The sequence below is a fragment of the Buteo buteo genome, chromosome 10 (genome assembly GCF_964188355.1).
Source record: "Buteo buteo chromosome 10, bButBut1.hap1.1, whole genome shotgun sequence".
Lineage (NCBI taxonomy): Eukaryota > Metazoa > Chordata > Aves > Accipitriformes > Accipitridae > Buteo > Buteo buteo.
Genome location: NC_134180.1, coordinates 38,348,544 through 38,365,287, shown reverse-complemented (window position 1 = coordinate 38,365,287; position 16,744 = coordinate 38,348,544). Strand labels below are relative to the sequence as shown.

At 44.4% G+C, this 16,744-nt stretch overlaps 1 protein-coding gene across 1 annotated transcript in view; it reads left to right on the top strand.

Moving 5' to 3' along the window:
* Window positions 1-6,623: 6,623 nt before the first annotated feature.
* Window positions 6,624-16,744, top strand: part of LRP8 (LDL receptor related protein 8) — a 194,744-nt gene continuing 184,623 nt past the window's right edge. Inside the window, exons 1-2 of the mRNA XM_075037141.1 lie at window positions 6,624-6,752; window positions 7,620-7,739. Coding sequence (XP_074893242.1) covers window positions 6,683-6,752; window positions 7,620-7,739 — 190 coding nt within the window. The 5' untranslated portion in view covers window positions 6,624-6,682. The remainder of the gene's footprint in view (window positions 6,753-7,619; window positions 7,740-16,744) is intronic.

Here is a 16,744-nt window from a genome sequence, read left to right as displayed (position 1 = left end):
ATAGCAGTGCTCCTCTAGCATGCAAAAGATCTTGCCAGACACCTAATCCTCACTTTTTTCCTTCTCAGTCCCTTCATTCTTATGCTCATTAAAATTAATGGGAAAAGTCCCTATTGTGACTGTAGGTTTGGTTGCACTCAAAGATCTATTATCTAGGGATCCTGCTATGGCAAGGTGTTCAGCCTTGGGGTGGGAGAGAAGGGCAGAAGCCTTCTGTGTTAACTCCTCTCTAGCTGAATAAAAACTTTACCAATGGACTGCAAAGCACCTCATATCTCCCCCCTATTCCCTTGAAAGAGCTGCTATAGAGAGGCAGGAGCAAGAGTACGAAGTGGAATAAGATGGATTTGAAGCCATACTGGAAAATTATTGTGAGTAACGCAGTGTTCTTCAGCAAGCCAGCTTCCCAGGGGGCTGCTCTTCCCAGTTATTTTTACATGGCCAGACTACTGCTGAATGGCACTGGGTAATGTTTCAGGTGATTTGCTAAGGAAAACCAGGAGGTGGTAGTTAAAGTGGACTAACTTGGGTTTGCAGCTTTATATATATATATATATGTGAAAGTTTAAGAGTGGTCGTAAGTCAGAATTGCTCTGAAGACAAGAATCCATGAGTGTGAGATATGGACAGTTATATATGCATGTGTATATGCAGTTAGTGAATGTGATGCAGTGTGTTTTACATTTAAGTGGAAGCTTTGGTCACTAAATGTTGCAGTCTCATACCTGGACAGTAAGTACCACTGAGATTTTGTTTGGCCAGCAGTGTGGCAGTGTTATATCATACTGCTACTTAGGCTTGAATAAAGAAGAACTGAGTGACAGTTTTAGGACAAAGAAGAATTATGACTATGGAAGTGAGAGATTCTGGCTTGTAGGAGAGACAATTATTGGATCATAAACTGATGTGGTTTGTAGTTTGATTTAAATCTGATTATGTGATATCCTCCTTTCTTTATGAGTCCATGAGCTGACTAAAAATAAGGATATCGTTAGAAGACTCTGAGCATGCTAAGGGGGTTAAATTGACATAGGCATGAAACAAGCAAAAGAAAAGTCCCAATGGCTGTGAAAGGTCCCTAGAATGTGAAAGGGGAAGATGTATCCAATAGATAAAGTAGTACAGAGCATGGATTTAAATAAGAAATACAAAAAGTAAAATAGCAAACAACTGACTTAGGGGATTGGAGTCCTCTGGAAAGAAGTTGAAGTTAAAGGAGAATCAAATTAATCTAAGAAACAAAAGAGATTATAGAAGATATTGAACAAAGCATTTTAAAACAATGAAAGTTGCAAAAATAAGAGCACAGAAAAGGGAGATCAATCTATGGACACCATTTAGTCAGGTACAAATAAAAACATGAATTGGAAAAAACCCCTAAAGAATTAGAGCCCTAACTCGCTTTCATGTACGTGAAAGAGGATTTGTGCAAATGGAAAGTACTATCACCTGTCATTAAAAGTGCCCTTACAAAGAGACAGATGGGGATGGCCACAATGATGTAATGGGGCTGGAGGATAAAATGTTAATGAACACGGATGCTACAGTAACAGTGGTCAAAGGCATGAATTAGGGGAAATTCCTATAGCCACATGGACAAGACTGGAAGTATTTAAGGAAGTTAGTAGGGGAAAATTTTTAATTGACAGCTCTTGGAAATCAGTCTAGGGAAAACTATGAGAAGAGGGGAAGTAGAAGAAACATTTCTGTGCAGTTTAAAATGGGCAGATTTTGAAGAAATTCATCAAAAGCGAAAGACTGAAGTAACTTAACAGATAAAAACAGAAGTAGAACATTTTAAAACAGAGTATTAAACACAGTACAAACAAAAGTAGGCTTGGTAATCCCAAAAGTAGGAAGGAAGGTTGTGAAAACTGTTAGTCATTTTGAGCACAGTAGGTATAAGCCAGGAGCTATGTAAGAGTCTTAGGGACAAGTCCCGATCAGAATTGAACTTGTATTTATGCTCCACTGGGTTTGTGGCTTGTTTTGTGCCTCACTTAGTAGAAGCAGCAGAAAATGAATTTTAGTTTTAAGTATAATATACAATACTATGTATAGCTGAAAACTCACAGTAGTTTTGGCAAGAGAATTTTTTTTTAAATGTAAATAATATTGCAGGTACTGACATATCATTTGGCAGTTTAAGGGATGTGGCTGCTAGTGCATTGGTTCAACTAACTTTAATTAAAAGGTTTAATTTAAATATCTGTTTGCAAAACATATTATGTTAGCATTTCTAAAAGCTATAAGGGGATAGAAGGAATTAGATTAGTTGAAAGACAAGACTGAAAAAGTCAGCCTAATGGACAGGGGATATTTTCAAAGGTTATTATACAAATAGAGGAGGACAGTTTTTTAAATGTCCTTTTGAAAGAAAAAAGAAATTTATTGTAGAAGGACATTAAGTTGTTTGGGGAAAAAAGGCAGGGGCATTAGTACAAATAGCTTAGGAAACTTGGTCTCCATGGCTTGAAGAGTTCCGGCAGATAGGCTGGAGACTTCCCAGTGGAAGTATATATACACTAGTCCTGTTCTTTCTCTTCCTTGACAGTCTGTCATCTTTTTTTTACATTTAGCAAAAATTTTATTGACAAAAAAAATGAAGCACTTGCCATTCTTCCATACTTGAGAGAGCTCTCTTTGGTTGGGGCTGTCTCTCTGACAGTGGTCACAGGGCAGGGGAGGTCCACGGCTTCTTGACATTCCTGATTTTGAGTGGCAGTAAATAAGCCAGGGTAAGTCTGATACTGCTCTAACCTGGCACTATCAAGGCCAGGTTCTCAGTCTTAAAATTAGATGAAAAGTGTTGCCCATCTCTAAGTCAGTGTGGATGGTGTTGGTCACCTCATCTTGCACGGCTGGTCTGTGGCCTCATCAGCTGCAGTGTGGTGAACACTAAAATGTTTCTGGGTATTGTACACCAGGTGGAAGTGCTTGTAGTGTGTTGTTCAAGATGGACTTTTGGTCTGAACCTGTGAGGTAGTGTTCTGCAAAACAAGGGAAAGCGTACATATGATGGACAAAGGCTGGAAACACCAGACGAACTTTCACTAAAATAAGTTTGGTGCATTGCTTTTTACATCCCTCTGAATGATTTTTCCAATTCGAATACAATCTGTGATTGGAAGGGTGTGTATATTCACACCTGTGTGAGTAAACAACAAAAGAACCTGGTATACTAATTCAAGCCTGCAGAAAATCCAGTGTGCAGGGTATCAGTTATTCATCATGACACTGAAGAGACTTCTCTGATGTATAAGCTGTAGCTGTCATGAGAAACATATGGATCTAAGTCACCAATTGTTGAAAAACTTAAGTATGGAAAAAAGATCTGGGTTCTGTGTCAGGAAAAAAAAATCCAGCTATAAAAATAATTTTGTGAAACAGATCAAAGAAACAGTGATGAACGACGCAGAGCTAGCTGATGGGAAGCTCCATCTGGACGGAGCTCTATAAAAATAGCATTTCACTGTTTTGATGTACCTCTGTTAATGGCCAGCTGATTTGTGTTAGTGTTGTTTAATGTGCAGCAGTGTGTGACCAGAAGTAGAAGCAAATTGGCAGATTACACATACAGCAGGTTATTGAACTGTCCCTTCCTTCACAGCACTTTGACATGGTCTGAGAGCCTCCTTCTCTCATCTTCTTTGTGCCGTGGGGCTGAGGCTGCCCCATTGCTGGTTGGTCTGCCTGAACTTTTAGGATGACTTTGTTTTGTTAGTAGGTAGAGGTAGAACATACTAGTCACTCAGATGGAGAGAAAAAAAGAGTTGACACAGCAGCCTGAGCCTAATTCTTAATAAAAACTATACAAAACAGCCAGTGGAGAAACAGTCTGCTACAGCAGGAGCCCGTACTCACTTGAGAAGTGTTGAATAAAGCTGGGTCACGCTTATGCTATGGACCGACCAAAAAAATAAGGAACATGTAGTTCAACTCCGTGCTGGTCTTCTAAAAATCATGAGGGTGGCACTGTGTTCCTAAGTTTACTTACATTCCTTTTAAGCTGAAATATTTCCATGCATGGCAAGAGCACACATTCTGTGCTACACACCTGGAGCTAGTAACGACCAAGCAGGGGCAGAGCAATGTGAAGCAGAGGTACTTCACACAACATGTAGAGCTAGGGAGCTCCTTCCTTCAGGATGTGACTCCTGCTAAAGCTTTTACTTACAATACATTTGAAAAGGAACTGATATTAATGAAAACTTATTCAGGACTATTTGAATACAAAGACACTACCGCTGTCTCACTAAGTCCTCGAGCCACTAATGGCTGGAAGATATGAAACTTCTGGGCAAGCATTGCTATGTGCTGGCTCTGGTCTTCCATTCGCTCTCAGGCATCTGCTCTCAGCTGCAGTGTGGGTCCAAATGAGCTAGAGAGACCCTTGGTCTCACCTACCATAACCAGGCTTGAGATTAGAAGACAGACTGGTTTATGTGTGTCAAATCTATAAGCAAACTCAGTTGCCAACTAGCAAATGCAGTATATTAGAATGTATTTTGTATATGGTGGTTACTAAATGTTGCATATTAGCTGTTGGAGACTTACTGTTTGGCCAAATGTCTGTGCTGTTGCTTTACAGATTTCCATACAGTCTGGATAAAAGAAGCATGAGTTCCTGCTCCAGTTTCTGACTCAAGAGGTGATCTCCTGGAACAGACACACCTTGGGAGGTAAATAATGGTCTTAATTAACTATTGGAACATAATGGATAAAACTAGATTTAATTTCTCTTACATACCAAATGGGTGCCCTTGCCCAATTTACTTCCCCTTTAGCACCTCTAGTTTCCTTCTTGCCTCTGCAATTCCTTGGAGACACATATGTCCACAAGATGGTACTAGGCTACAAGTAGCCCCTCCAATGGCTGGTCAGTGAAGGCTGTTGACATTGCTGTTGGTCGGGTGTCCTCAGAGCAATTCACTCAAAGAAAGCTTATTAATTTTGTTTTCTGTAAGAGGCATTCAAGCCAAAATACCTGTTTGGGTTTTTTTAATAAAACAGAATTCTGGTAGGAATCATAGCAAATCATTGCTGTGACTGATGCTTTGCACACTCACACCTGTTTCATACTGGATAGCTTCATTACTGTCTTCGGAACTACTTCCAATTTAAACTAATTTAGGAAAGAGAAGAATGAGGCTAGGAATTATAGCGGCTTTATGAATCTGTGTTTTGGCACATTTAAAAAAGATAAATTTGACCTAATGTATTATAAACACCTCATTTGCTTTAAGCAATTATTGTAATCTATCAAATTGATCCAGCCAACACAAACATGCGCTACATTTTGCATGCTAAAAAATTGTTCCAAAAGGCTTGAATTGTTAATACTCTATAAGCTGCTACTGAAATAGCTCAATGATTAGCTCTTCTCCTCTTCACATGATTCAAACGCATTAGTGACACTACTGACTAATGACTTGCAAAATTTTTGTTAAAGGCACAGGTGTGTTTTTAAATGGTGGACCAGTTCCAAAGTCAAGGGCATTTCAGGGTTTGAAACTAAAAAGTTTTATTACATTGGATTGTGTAAAATTAGTGCTTGATTTTTAAAAAAACCCAACACACCACATATAACCATGTTAATCCTGTTGTGATGTTAGATTCAAGTTACTCCTGAAAAATATCTTTTCATAATAAGATTACTGAAATACTCTTAATCCCAGAACAGTGTTAATTAAAGACGGTGAACTGCTTTCTCATCAGCACTGTGCAAATGGAGTGATAAACACGGCCCCTGACAGCTTGTGAAACATTTCCTTTGTAGTTACTGATCAAGCCGCATGTGCTTGAGCAGTACCAAGGGCGAGCCGGTCCTGCGGAGGGAGATTGCCACCTTTAGCGTACTTCGTGCTTGTTTCAGTAATGTGAACGCAGTTAAGCGGGGATGACCACATCAGTATGGTCATAACGAAATCCCTCAGCGGGAGACCTGAAGCGATGAGGAGAGCACCCAATTTGTGACTCACGGCCATTCGAAAGAGTCCACGTGTTTAACCGACTTAATAAAACTAAGATCATGAATGAGGCCGCCATTGTAACTGGGCACACGGAGGGAGGCTCACGACCTGAGGGCCCGACCCTGCGTGCGGGGTACAGACCGGCGCAGGCCTGCCCGTCCCAGCGAGAGCTCCGGGGTTACCGCGGCGGGGCCCGGGCCTGCCCCGCTCTCCCCGGGCCCCGTCACCTCCCGCAGCCGTGGCGGCGCTTCGCCCCTCGCGAAGCGGCGGCAGGTGAGCCCGGCCGCCGCGGCGGCCGAGGCCACCGTCCTCGGCAGACAGGCCTGGGAACGTGCGCCCCGGCGCGCCGTGTGCCATCCGCGGGGCTTTCGGGGGCCGCCGCCGCACCGGCGTGCCGAGAGAGGCGTCCCGCAGGTGCTTCTCGGGGTACGGCCCCTTCCGGGGCTCCTCCCGGCGGCGGGGCTCGGCGCTCGGGGCGGTGTGTGTGTGTGTGGGGGAGCGCCGCTCTCTCCGGGGGCAGCGGCAGGCGGCGGCCGGGGCCGTGCCGAGCGGCGGCGCGCGGGGCCCGCCCAGCGGGGCGCGTCACGGCGCGGCGGCGGCGCGCGGCGGGGCGGGGGCGGCGCCGGCCGCAGTCGGCACGGGGCAGCGAGCGGCGCGCCGGTTTGCGCGCACCCCGCACACGGCGCGCTGCCACGGAGGGAGCGAGCACCATGTGCCGGCCAGCGCTCGCCCGGCTGCTGCTCCTCCAGCTGCTGCTGCTGAAGCTGCACCTCGGCAAAGGTGGGTCCGGCGCGGCCCGGCGGCTCTCCCTCAGCCGCCGGGGCGGCCGCGGCGTGCGGCAAGTGCGCGCCTCGCCTCGGCGCTCTCGGGGAGGTGGCGGGAGGGGGGAGGCGAGCGTCCTGCCTGCCCGGGCACCCAGGGGTGTGCGGCCGCGGGCACCCGCTCGCCGTTGGGACCTGCGGAGGGTCGGGCGCGCTCGGGGGTTGCGATCCGCGGGGGCCGGGCGCGCTCTTCAGCGGGCGAATGCAACCCGGCCGCTCGTGACAGGAGCTGCCACCTTTAATCCCTTTCTGAGGAGATTTGTGCCTCATCAAAGCAGCGCTGTACCGTGTCTGCAAAGCAGATTTGCTCCCTCCCCGTCGGCTCCCCCCCCGCCCTCAACTTTAGTTGGGTCAGTTCCCTTTTCCCGGGACGGCGCCGGTGCCTCTTACGCCTCGCGTCCCCAGGTATCTCGCTGTGCGTTTCGCCCCGGTAACGGACGCGCAGGAGGTCCCGGCATCGGTGTGCTTTATCATTTTTCTTTGTCTTTTGCATTTCGGGTTCAACCGTCTTCTATTCCCAGGCTCCTTTTGCCCCTGCCTTTAAAACAATGCGGGGAAGCACGGGAACGGTCCCTTTTATCCCTGCACAAAGCAGCTTCGGGATCACCGCCGTCCTCCCGCGGAGGCGCGTCTCTCCCAGCCCCGCACCGAACCGCTCTGCCCTGGCGAGCCCAGCCCCAGCCCCCCACCCTCGGCCGGCGGCTCCCGGCGCCCTGCCCGGCTTGTGCGCGGCCGGGGCCGGGCGGCGAGGCGGCCCCGGGGTGCCCCTGCCGCCCCGCCGTGGGAGCGCGCCCCGCTGACCCAGGCGCGGCCCCGTGTCTCGCAGGCGCCGTCAAGGAGTGCGAGGAGGACCAGTTCCAGTGCCGGAACGAGCGGTGCATCCCCGCCATCTGGAAATGCGACGAGGACGACGACTGCTCGGATAACAGCGACGAGGCGGATTGCCGTGAGTGTCCGTCCCCCGGCACGGTGGGGCGGGGAGCCGGGGATGAGGGGGCCCTCCCCGCGCCGAGCCTGGAAGGGCGCGCTTCCCAGCTGCGCTGCGCCTCTTTTTTATGAATGAATGAATGAAGTCGCGCCGTCCCCGGCTCCGGCCCCGATTGGCTGCTGGGAGCAGCAGATCCGTGACGCGGCGGCCGGGCCCGCCGCGGGCTGCGCTCCGCGTCGCGGGGTAGCGGTTCCTCGCTGCCGGCCGCGGCCGGGCTGACTCGGCCGGGGACACCCGGAGGGTGACGCGGCCGCGGGAGTCTGGCGGATGCGCTCACCTGGCAGCTCCTGGCCGTCTCCCTGCCCGCCGTGAGGTTCCGCCCTCGGCTCCAGCAGCGTTTCTGCTCAGAGCGTCTAAAGGGAACGGCGCAGGGGAGTTGGGGGAGATGTTTAACCCCGGGGAGCCCGTGCTTAGGGCCAGTGACAGGTGGTCGTGTGAAACGCAGCTTACTTTTAAGCATCCCACGTGATGTGGAGTTGGTGTGAATTTTGTGTTTAAATAGGTGTTTGCTGTCATGGTGAGGAGAAGGGACATGAACAAGTAGCGCTACTTGGCAGTGTCAGCCGCATAACACAGATTCCCTGGTAGTGTAAGGGAAGAGAGAGCAAGGAGATCTATACTTTCAATCCTGAGAAGATGGCAGTCTTGCCTTCTCCTTTGGTGTGGCCCTCGTGCATGTGAGTGGCACCCAGTAAACTTTGGGTAGTTCGTAGGGTTGTGCTGTTATTACCTCTCTGTTATTTTGCTTGCAGCTTCTGACAGCCTAGGAGAATTTGTCTCAACCATGGAGTGTAAGAAGCATCTGTAAAAGAAGTTATGGAGCCTAAGTCTTAAAGAGAAGTATCTTTAATTTGGAGTTTTAAGTTGCAAATATTGTAGCAAGTACCGTGTCTCTTGAATTATCTCTGTAGGACAATAGACGTGATGGGAACTGCTGTTTCAGAGGTTGGGATCGTGGCTGGAGTAGCATCTTGAGGAACAGATTCTGCACCCTGCACTCCACATTGAAGAGTAGGTTTGTGGCCTGAGCTCCTTGCCTAGCATGAGTGAGTGGGTCAGTATCTGGGCTGCTTTTTTATCTTTCCCTTTTCCTTGTGATCCACCCTCTAAGCATTGTGTCAGAAAAGAGAGTGTAAAACAACATCCTGCTGAATATCAGCTCTGTGTGAATTGGACTGTATTAGAATGGTTAGATGGATAGTTGCATCTGATTTAGTTTTATCTCAGAGGTTTTTTACAGTTGTTGGGTTTGGGGTTGGTAAAAATATGATGGCTAGGTTGTGGTAGAATGGTGACTTTTGTTAGGAAAAAGAATTTTTGGATGTGGAGACATCAGGAAGAGTTCTTCACTTTAATCTGAACTTGGCATTTATTATTGTTTGGGGAGCATACTACAGAAATTACTCATGGACTCTTAATTTAGTTCATATATATATATTGACTTTGCAGTTGCTTCTCCAAGCAGTCTGAAAGACATTTAAATTGCATTTTCACACACATTTTTCTCGCTTACATTGTTCTGAACACTGTTTTATTTAAAAAATGCATACCACTTTTCAGCATATATAATGTTTAGAGTTATACTCACTGGGTGAAAGAATATGTTCCATGCATTTTTGTTTCTAGATATCACCTCTGTTATTATTGCTGTAATAAACAGATATTTATTTAAAAGCTATTTTATGAACATATATGATGGATGAAACTGTTCTGGAAAACTCAGCATGCTGGAGTGGTGATGGAGAGGGAAAAGAATGTGCAGGTAGCCTGCTGGTAAAGAGTACTGATATGGACCCTGATAACCCCTGTAATTACTTGCTGATGCCTTTTTCCAGGGTTGATAACATATATGTAACATCTCATTGCTGCTTGTGTATATCCTCTTTTGTTGAAGAGATAGGATGGTCTTCATCTGTGTGAAGAATTGGTTTATGAAACAAACTTGTCCTTGTGGTAGGTGGTAGATTTTGTAGCCCAGAGTATCTTAAATAGTGCTGGAAGGAGGTAATTTTTCTGGCAGCACTCCTTGTGCTTTCTACTAGAAGCCATCTTTGTGTACAACTGACATTGTTGAGGTTTTGGGGGTTTTGTTTGTTTGTTTCTCCCCCGTCCTCTGTCCCCCTCCCCCCCGCCCCGAGCTTTGCTGGTATAATGTTGGTTTTTTTAAAGGAGTTTTAAACTCTGAGGAGAATGTCTCAGTAATCATCCTGTATCATCTCCTTGGAATTGCTTTCCGTTCAGTAATTCTTTTCTATTGTGGTTGGTAGTTATCTGCCATAGGATTGATGTGTGACTTAATATGGCAAATATAGGAACCGAAGCATGGAAAAGTAATGATCTCAGCTCTTATGCAAATCAGATTACTCAGTACTGGTTTGTAAGGCGTGTTAAGTTTATTGTAGGTTCCCCAATAACCACCTTCTTATATACCATAGGGCCAAATTCTTTCCTGGTATGTGGCAGTTGGCTAGAGGTTTTACTTCTGGGAAATTAATGAAATCAAGAAAACCAGACTGGATTCCTTTCTTTAAGAAAAAAAGCTGTTTAACACGTTTTCTTAACTTTAACTGATGTTGCTGATGAAGGCAGAATTTATGAGCTCTCTGGCCACATGGTTCACTTGTGATAGCAGTAGATGCTAGGTGCATGTTAGAGAAATGACATTTGTTGCTCACACTATTTGGATTATCATGCATTGGTTGTTTTTGTAAGATACCCACTGTGATACAGTCTAGACTGTGTATATCACTTTGGTTCAATTTAAATTATCTTTACAATTTTAGCATACTCCAAGAAACATCTTTAGAGTTGAAACTTCATGCCTCTTTCATCTTCCTCATTTGAGCAACTATCAGTTCTGCATATGGTGCATATTTCATATTGCATATTTCGGTGTTGCCAAGTCCTTTTAGTAATGTTGATGATGGTCAAAGGACCACCAGAAAAAATAGATGACTCGCAGTATGAAGACGAAGTGCTGAGGATTTAGGGAAAAGCAGGAAAATAGGGATTGCAGAAAGTGCCTTGCCTGTTGGGGGAAGGTAAAAAAAGAAGCAAATAGATGTAGGTAGCAAGTAAGTATGAATGTAGTTACTGCCTTACAGGAAGTAAAAGGAAACAAATCCTGGTAGCAAAAGAACTGTAGCAAAGGAAGCTACCAGGAAAAAAGGAGGCAGTGCTCATTTGTCTGTAGACGTGTGGCTTGTGAAGTGTTAACAAGAAAGAAGGAGATACTAATTTGTGTGCATGGTGGAAATACATAAAGTTGTATACAGATTGCTTAAATATGAAGATGCCTTTTTCCTGTCATGTTTTCAGAAAGTTATAGCATTTTATGGGAAAGAAAAGAAAAAGGAAGTAGAGAAGTTCCTTAAAATGTTCCTGTGTATCTACTCAAAGGAAACTAAGCTCCCAAGAGAAAAATAGTGAAAGTTATGGTGTTTGGACTGCTGGGGAAATCAAGTCTTAAGCTCTGGAATTAGAAATCTTGGGTAGCTATTACATATTTTAAATCTGTATAAGACTATTGACTTTGCTCTGTGCAAAATTATCTGCTTGAGCTCAATGCAGTCTGCGTAGGCCTGACAATACAAAAACCTGGTTGGAATTTACAGCTTTCACTGTCATGATCTGCACTATATGTGATCCACACAATGAGGACAGGGCTCCAGGGCAGTTTTGAATATGATTTTTTAGGTGAATTTTACTCCTTCCCTGTATAAGCAAGTGATGCTTCTTCCTCTCAGGAAACTCTGGAAAGTCAGGACTGAATTTTAAAACCTATTTCAGAGAATGTTTGGAGATACACAGTCACTGAGACTTTTCCTTAACCGTATAGCAGCAACATTGTAAAACACCAAAGCTATTTTTGTAGTGGGAAAAATGTCCGTTTTCTGGGGCACAATGTTTTGGCAAAGGATCACTCCTTGCTGAGATACTCAGAATGTGGGATACTGGGGTTTGTTCTATGTTGCTTTCAGGATAGGTGTATGCTGCAGGGCTGGGTCTGCCTCAGGGCCTGCAAGCTGTGTGCCCAGGGTGCCTGCTGCTGCGTGACACGTCGCCCAGAGTGGAATATCCTAGAGAGCTGCTTTGATGGGGGAGTGGCTCTTGGAGACTTTTTGCCCAGTTTTGCACGTTTCTTCTTGCTTGCCACTGCAGCCAGCAGAAAAGAAGGAAGAACTTGCAAATTGCAGCCAGGCACAATACATTTGACACAAAATAAGAGCTCTTAGTTTGGTGGTTATGTTTGATAGGATTTTATTTTTCTGCTGCAAGTAGGGTTCACATTATCTTAACCCAGACCTGAGAGTGGGTAGAAGAGACTGGAAGACCTCTGCTTAAATGTTTCACTGTTTATTAATCCTTAAAGGTGGCAAAGAGTATAGTTGCAAAAAGCAAGCAGTAGCTTAACCGGTAAAATGAAACACCAGCTGCAAGGCCACTTCAGCTTTGTAATACCTGCCTGCAGGGGGACACAGCCAAATGCAGAATTACTATTTCTCTTTTAAAGCTCCATTTTCCATCTTTGTATTGGGATCCTTTCTGTGGTGTTGCTTTCTGGTGAGTACCGTTCGTAGGGTTATTTTACACTGGACAGGACTGAGGCTGCCTCAGGTATGCGATGCAGTCTGAAGGGAGTTATGTTTCAGACTGTTCCTACATGTCCAGAATTCAGGGTAAACACGTGGCATCAGCGAACTTCCCCCTACTTAAGCCCTTGCGCTGCCTTGGGGCCACAGAATGTGACCATATAACTGAGACACGCTTCCCTTGCTATCAAGAGGAAGAAAGACTCCTGTTCTCCTGCTGGCTTTGTGCATAGAGAATCCACAGAGAGTTTGACTCCTGCTGCCTATGTGAAAGCCCAGGAGGCAGCCTGATATTCTCCTTGCTTTTCAGCTCAAATTTCACTAGAGCTGGAATTTGGGAATAAAAATACATCAAAAGCCTGTTTGAGAACTAAAATCTGGATCCTGTGAAGAGTTAAATATGGCCTGAGTGGCTTTCAACGCAGGAATGTAATGGTGTGCCATGCTTGCAGGTTTTGGGACATGACAAAGTGAGACAGCAGGCAGTCACAATTGCCACGTATATTCTGTAACTTTTTTGTCCTCTGTTATCTATCACTCCAATTTTTCTTCATGTTCAGTGTTGAGACAGTGTTCTCTGTGCTGAGTGATAGCTGCATGTTACTCTGGAGGTGCCTGTGTGTCTTCAATATGTGCACATCACCACGTGGAGAGTTTCAGGTTTCCTTGACATATGCATGGTCATATGCTCTTGATTATGTCAGTGATAGTTTAACTGAGTTGCGTGGCCAGCTTGCATGCTCATCCCAAAACTGGAAGCACTGGGAAGTGTGGTGCAGAGAGGCAGGGCTCATTTGCTTGCTTGTGTGCCTGTTGCCTACCTGTCCTGGTCTGTACTGTGTTCATGTGCAAGCTAGGCTCAAAACCAGTTTACTAATCTCTTGTGTTCCACAGTGAATGTTGTTATATGCTTATCTTCCTTTTTTTTTTATATTCTCGTTGTCTGTTCTGAGAAAACTAACTTGCATATTTTGGGTGTTTGGGTTATCTTCCCTTTGCTGCATCCTTTATGTAGAAGATTAAGCATTAAGTACATGTGGGAAACATGCCCTTCTCCATTTCCCCAATTTCTGGCACATTCGCTTGAGGAGTTTTATTATCTCCAGATACAAACTGCTTTCTAGGAGGTGATGTTTTTCTGTCACTCCTGCTTATGGTCAGGGAAAGAAGGAAAGAGAGAACTGGAATAGAACCACTGAAAAGACAGAAGAGGGAACTCGGGTGCATGGGATAGCCATTGGGGGCATTATGCCTGTAGAGGGAAGAGAACTTGATTTTGCGGAGTGCTGCTGTGCTATAGCAAGAAAGCAGGTGGGTTGCTCTAGATACAGTTACAGGAACAAGCTGTGATCTGAAAAGCTTTCCTGAGGTCAAGGAGAATGGGAAGATTGAAAATAATGATTAAGTTCAGGAAGGAAATTACAAAAGTGCAGTCAAAACCGATAGTGACTTGGTTTGTTTATCAAAGAGCTCAGAGCTCTCATTTCAGAGAATATAAACATATTCTACATTTTGAGCCAAGGTAGGCAAGCTTCATGCAGAGCATTTTAATGTATAAAAAGATAAAAGTCAACGTAGACCAGTTCTCTTCTGTCCTCAGGGTTAGAGACCCAGGATTAGCACAGGTTTGAGATGTGATTTCTTATTGGTTGATTAGAGTGGAAGATACTTAGGATAATTTAATATTAATCATAAAATGTTTGCAGATTAATTCAAATGGACAAATTATGAGATTGGAGGAACCAAGTGTAATTTGTTGGTAAACACATTTATCTGACACACCTAGACGAAGAGATTGCCAGTGCTGGAAATAATGAGTTTTCTTGACTCCATTGTCCACCTAAAGGACCATTAAACACTCTGTAATGCCTGAAGATGTCTGACAATTACTGATTCTCGTGCTGTTTCTAATAGAGCAGACACCCAGCTTTTGCTTCTGTTAGCTTTTTTAATGGCACCAGCTTTTTTAATTCACTGGCAAATTTACCATGTCTTTGGTGTGCCTCAGAGACTGTGATGTTGTATTAGAGATGTGTTTGTGGTAGACTTGATGTGGTGTGAAGTTCTCCTGGTCCTTGTACTGTTGCTTCTCTGATGGTCTTTTCCTCTCTACAGCTTTCCCATTTACCTGCAGCTTTTCCCTGGTAATTTCAATGATCTTCCCAAAGTATGGTTTTGCTCAGCTCTGCTTTTCTCTGTCATTACACACCTTATAAAATGCCATAAGATGTCAATTTTTCTTTCTTTTGCTTTGTCCAGGAAAACAAATCAGTAGGCTGAGTTTGAGTGATGGGGATGAAGATTTGTTTTGCTGCATGTTTTCTTATGCAGTGGCATGTCCTTGGTAGAAAAGCAGACTGCTTGCTCCAGTAGGCTTTGCTTCCAGTGCAGACAGCTGGTTCTAGGCAAAGGGAAGCCTACGCTATTTTATGGTGCGTGTGCGGTAAGTGTTGAAAATGCTGAGTGTAGTTTTTTTAACCCTCTATTTCCTGTTAAAATTATTACTATTTAGATAGCCACAAGGGAAGGGAAGAGGGTAAAAGGCCCTGTGATAAAATTAATGCAGATTTTCTGCCCTGTGAAAAATTCTGGCTGAAACACAAGAGATAACAAACTGATTAGACTTTAAAAGTTATAATAATGCTGTAAGCTAGTTGAAAAATAAAACTAACCCCACCCAAACTGAAATATTTTCAAAACCCAGATGTTAACCTAAGAGGAGCCAGATTTTTAAAGCAGGGATGTGAGCTCCATCTCTGATGGTCTCTCAGGGTGAGATAAACTCTGTCTTGCCTCAATAATGATGCCCTGGTAGACCGTGGTTCTGTTCCTGGTAAGGACCATGACTTTTTCCCCAGAGCTGAGGCTGACCTGGCAGCCCTATAGCCTTGCTCCTCATGAAGAGGTGAATAAATGGTGTTACAGCTCTTCTGCAGGTGGCAGCTGGCCCCGAGTGACTTGTGGTTGTACAAGTAGTCATCAAGCAGAGCCAAGAACAGAAATGAGACCTCCTACGTATCAGTCCAGTGCATGCGAACATAATGCTTACTGCAGAGGTATATGTCGGACTAGTGGAAGTGTTTCAATATTTCCTCCAGGTTTCCTGGCTTTTTTTCAGTCTGAGCTAAGGCCTGGTGGTCGTTTTAACCTTACAGTTAATGCCAAGAGCAAGTGTTAGAAACTAAGAGAGAACAGGATTTGTAGCTGGCTTGGAGTAAGGCTAGTAGCCTTTGGGCTGCAGCCATGTAAAGTGAGCTTTATTGCCACTTTTTCTTCTTAGATGTTCTGTTTCTGATACATCAGTATTATTTTTGCATTATTAATATTTATTAAATGCTTGAGAGCATGTGTGGCACTGTACCAGGACCAGAGCAGTCAGGGACTCAGTTTCCATGGCAGCAGGATCACAGTCCTGTACTTGCAGAACCAGAAGGGCTCTTTTTGGCAACAGCTCTCTGTGCTGTGATTACTTTTTATTTTTAAAGACAGATATATGATTTAAAATCTAATTCATTAGTGCTGCAGAATCTTGTCCATCCTGGGTGAGAATTTTGCCTGCTGTAAGTTTCTTTATCTTCTCTGGAGTTCTAGCTTGGTTTGTGTAGTTCTGTGGGTGTGATTTCTTTACTTGCAAAACAGTGAAAGAGGGGGAAAAGAGTGGGTTTAAAATGCATTCAAATAGATGGAAATTTCCTCTTGATTTTGGTTAAATTTGAAATGTTATGTTGTTGTAGACTTCTCTATCTTTCCAAGTAGCCTATAGCATAGTTTTATCAATTTAAAAAAATAATTGTTGAAGAAACTAGTGTGTACAACTGACAGTAAACTCTTAACTGTACTTTTTACCTCATTTAGATAACTGCTCCAATTCCAGGTTTTAACTTTGTTTTGTATTTTAACTGGCCTTGTTTCATACTTTTTTCATGCTTCCTTCCTAGAGACGTAATATGTAGTATGATGTACACTGAGGTGACATTTTGCTTAATTTCAAAGGGTGAATCAAAGTTTTCTTTTGATCCCAAGTCTTTGTTCAGCTGTGCTTTACCCAGCAGAGGTTTTCTGTCCATCTTTGCTTTCCATGTATAAAGTTAATGTGATGAATTTCTTTGGTGGCATTTCAGGCTTTTTCTGTTTTAGTTGATCTAGATGAGTACGGTTGTAGGTATCTTTCCAGATGTGTTTCATGGGTCTCCTACACTACCAGCTGCTTGGCTTGCTGATTTAGCACCGATTGTGTATCAGTAAATGTTGCTGCATTTGCTGGCCCTATTCCAACCAGATATGATGCTACTCTGTGTGATCCAGGGAGTAGTTAAGAACATAAAAATCAGTGATAGCAGGAGTAGTGAATATACTTGCACTGAGATTAAG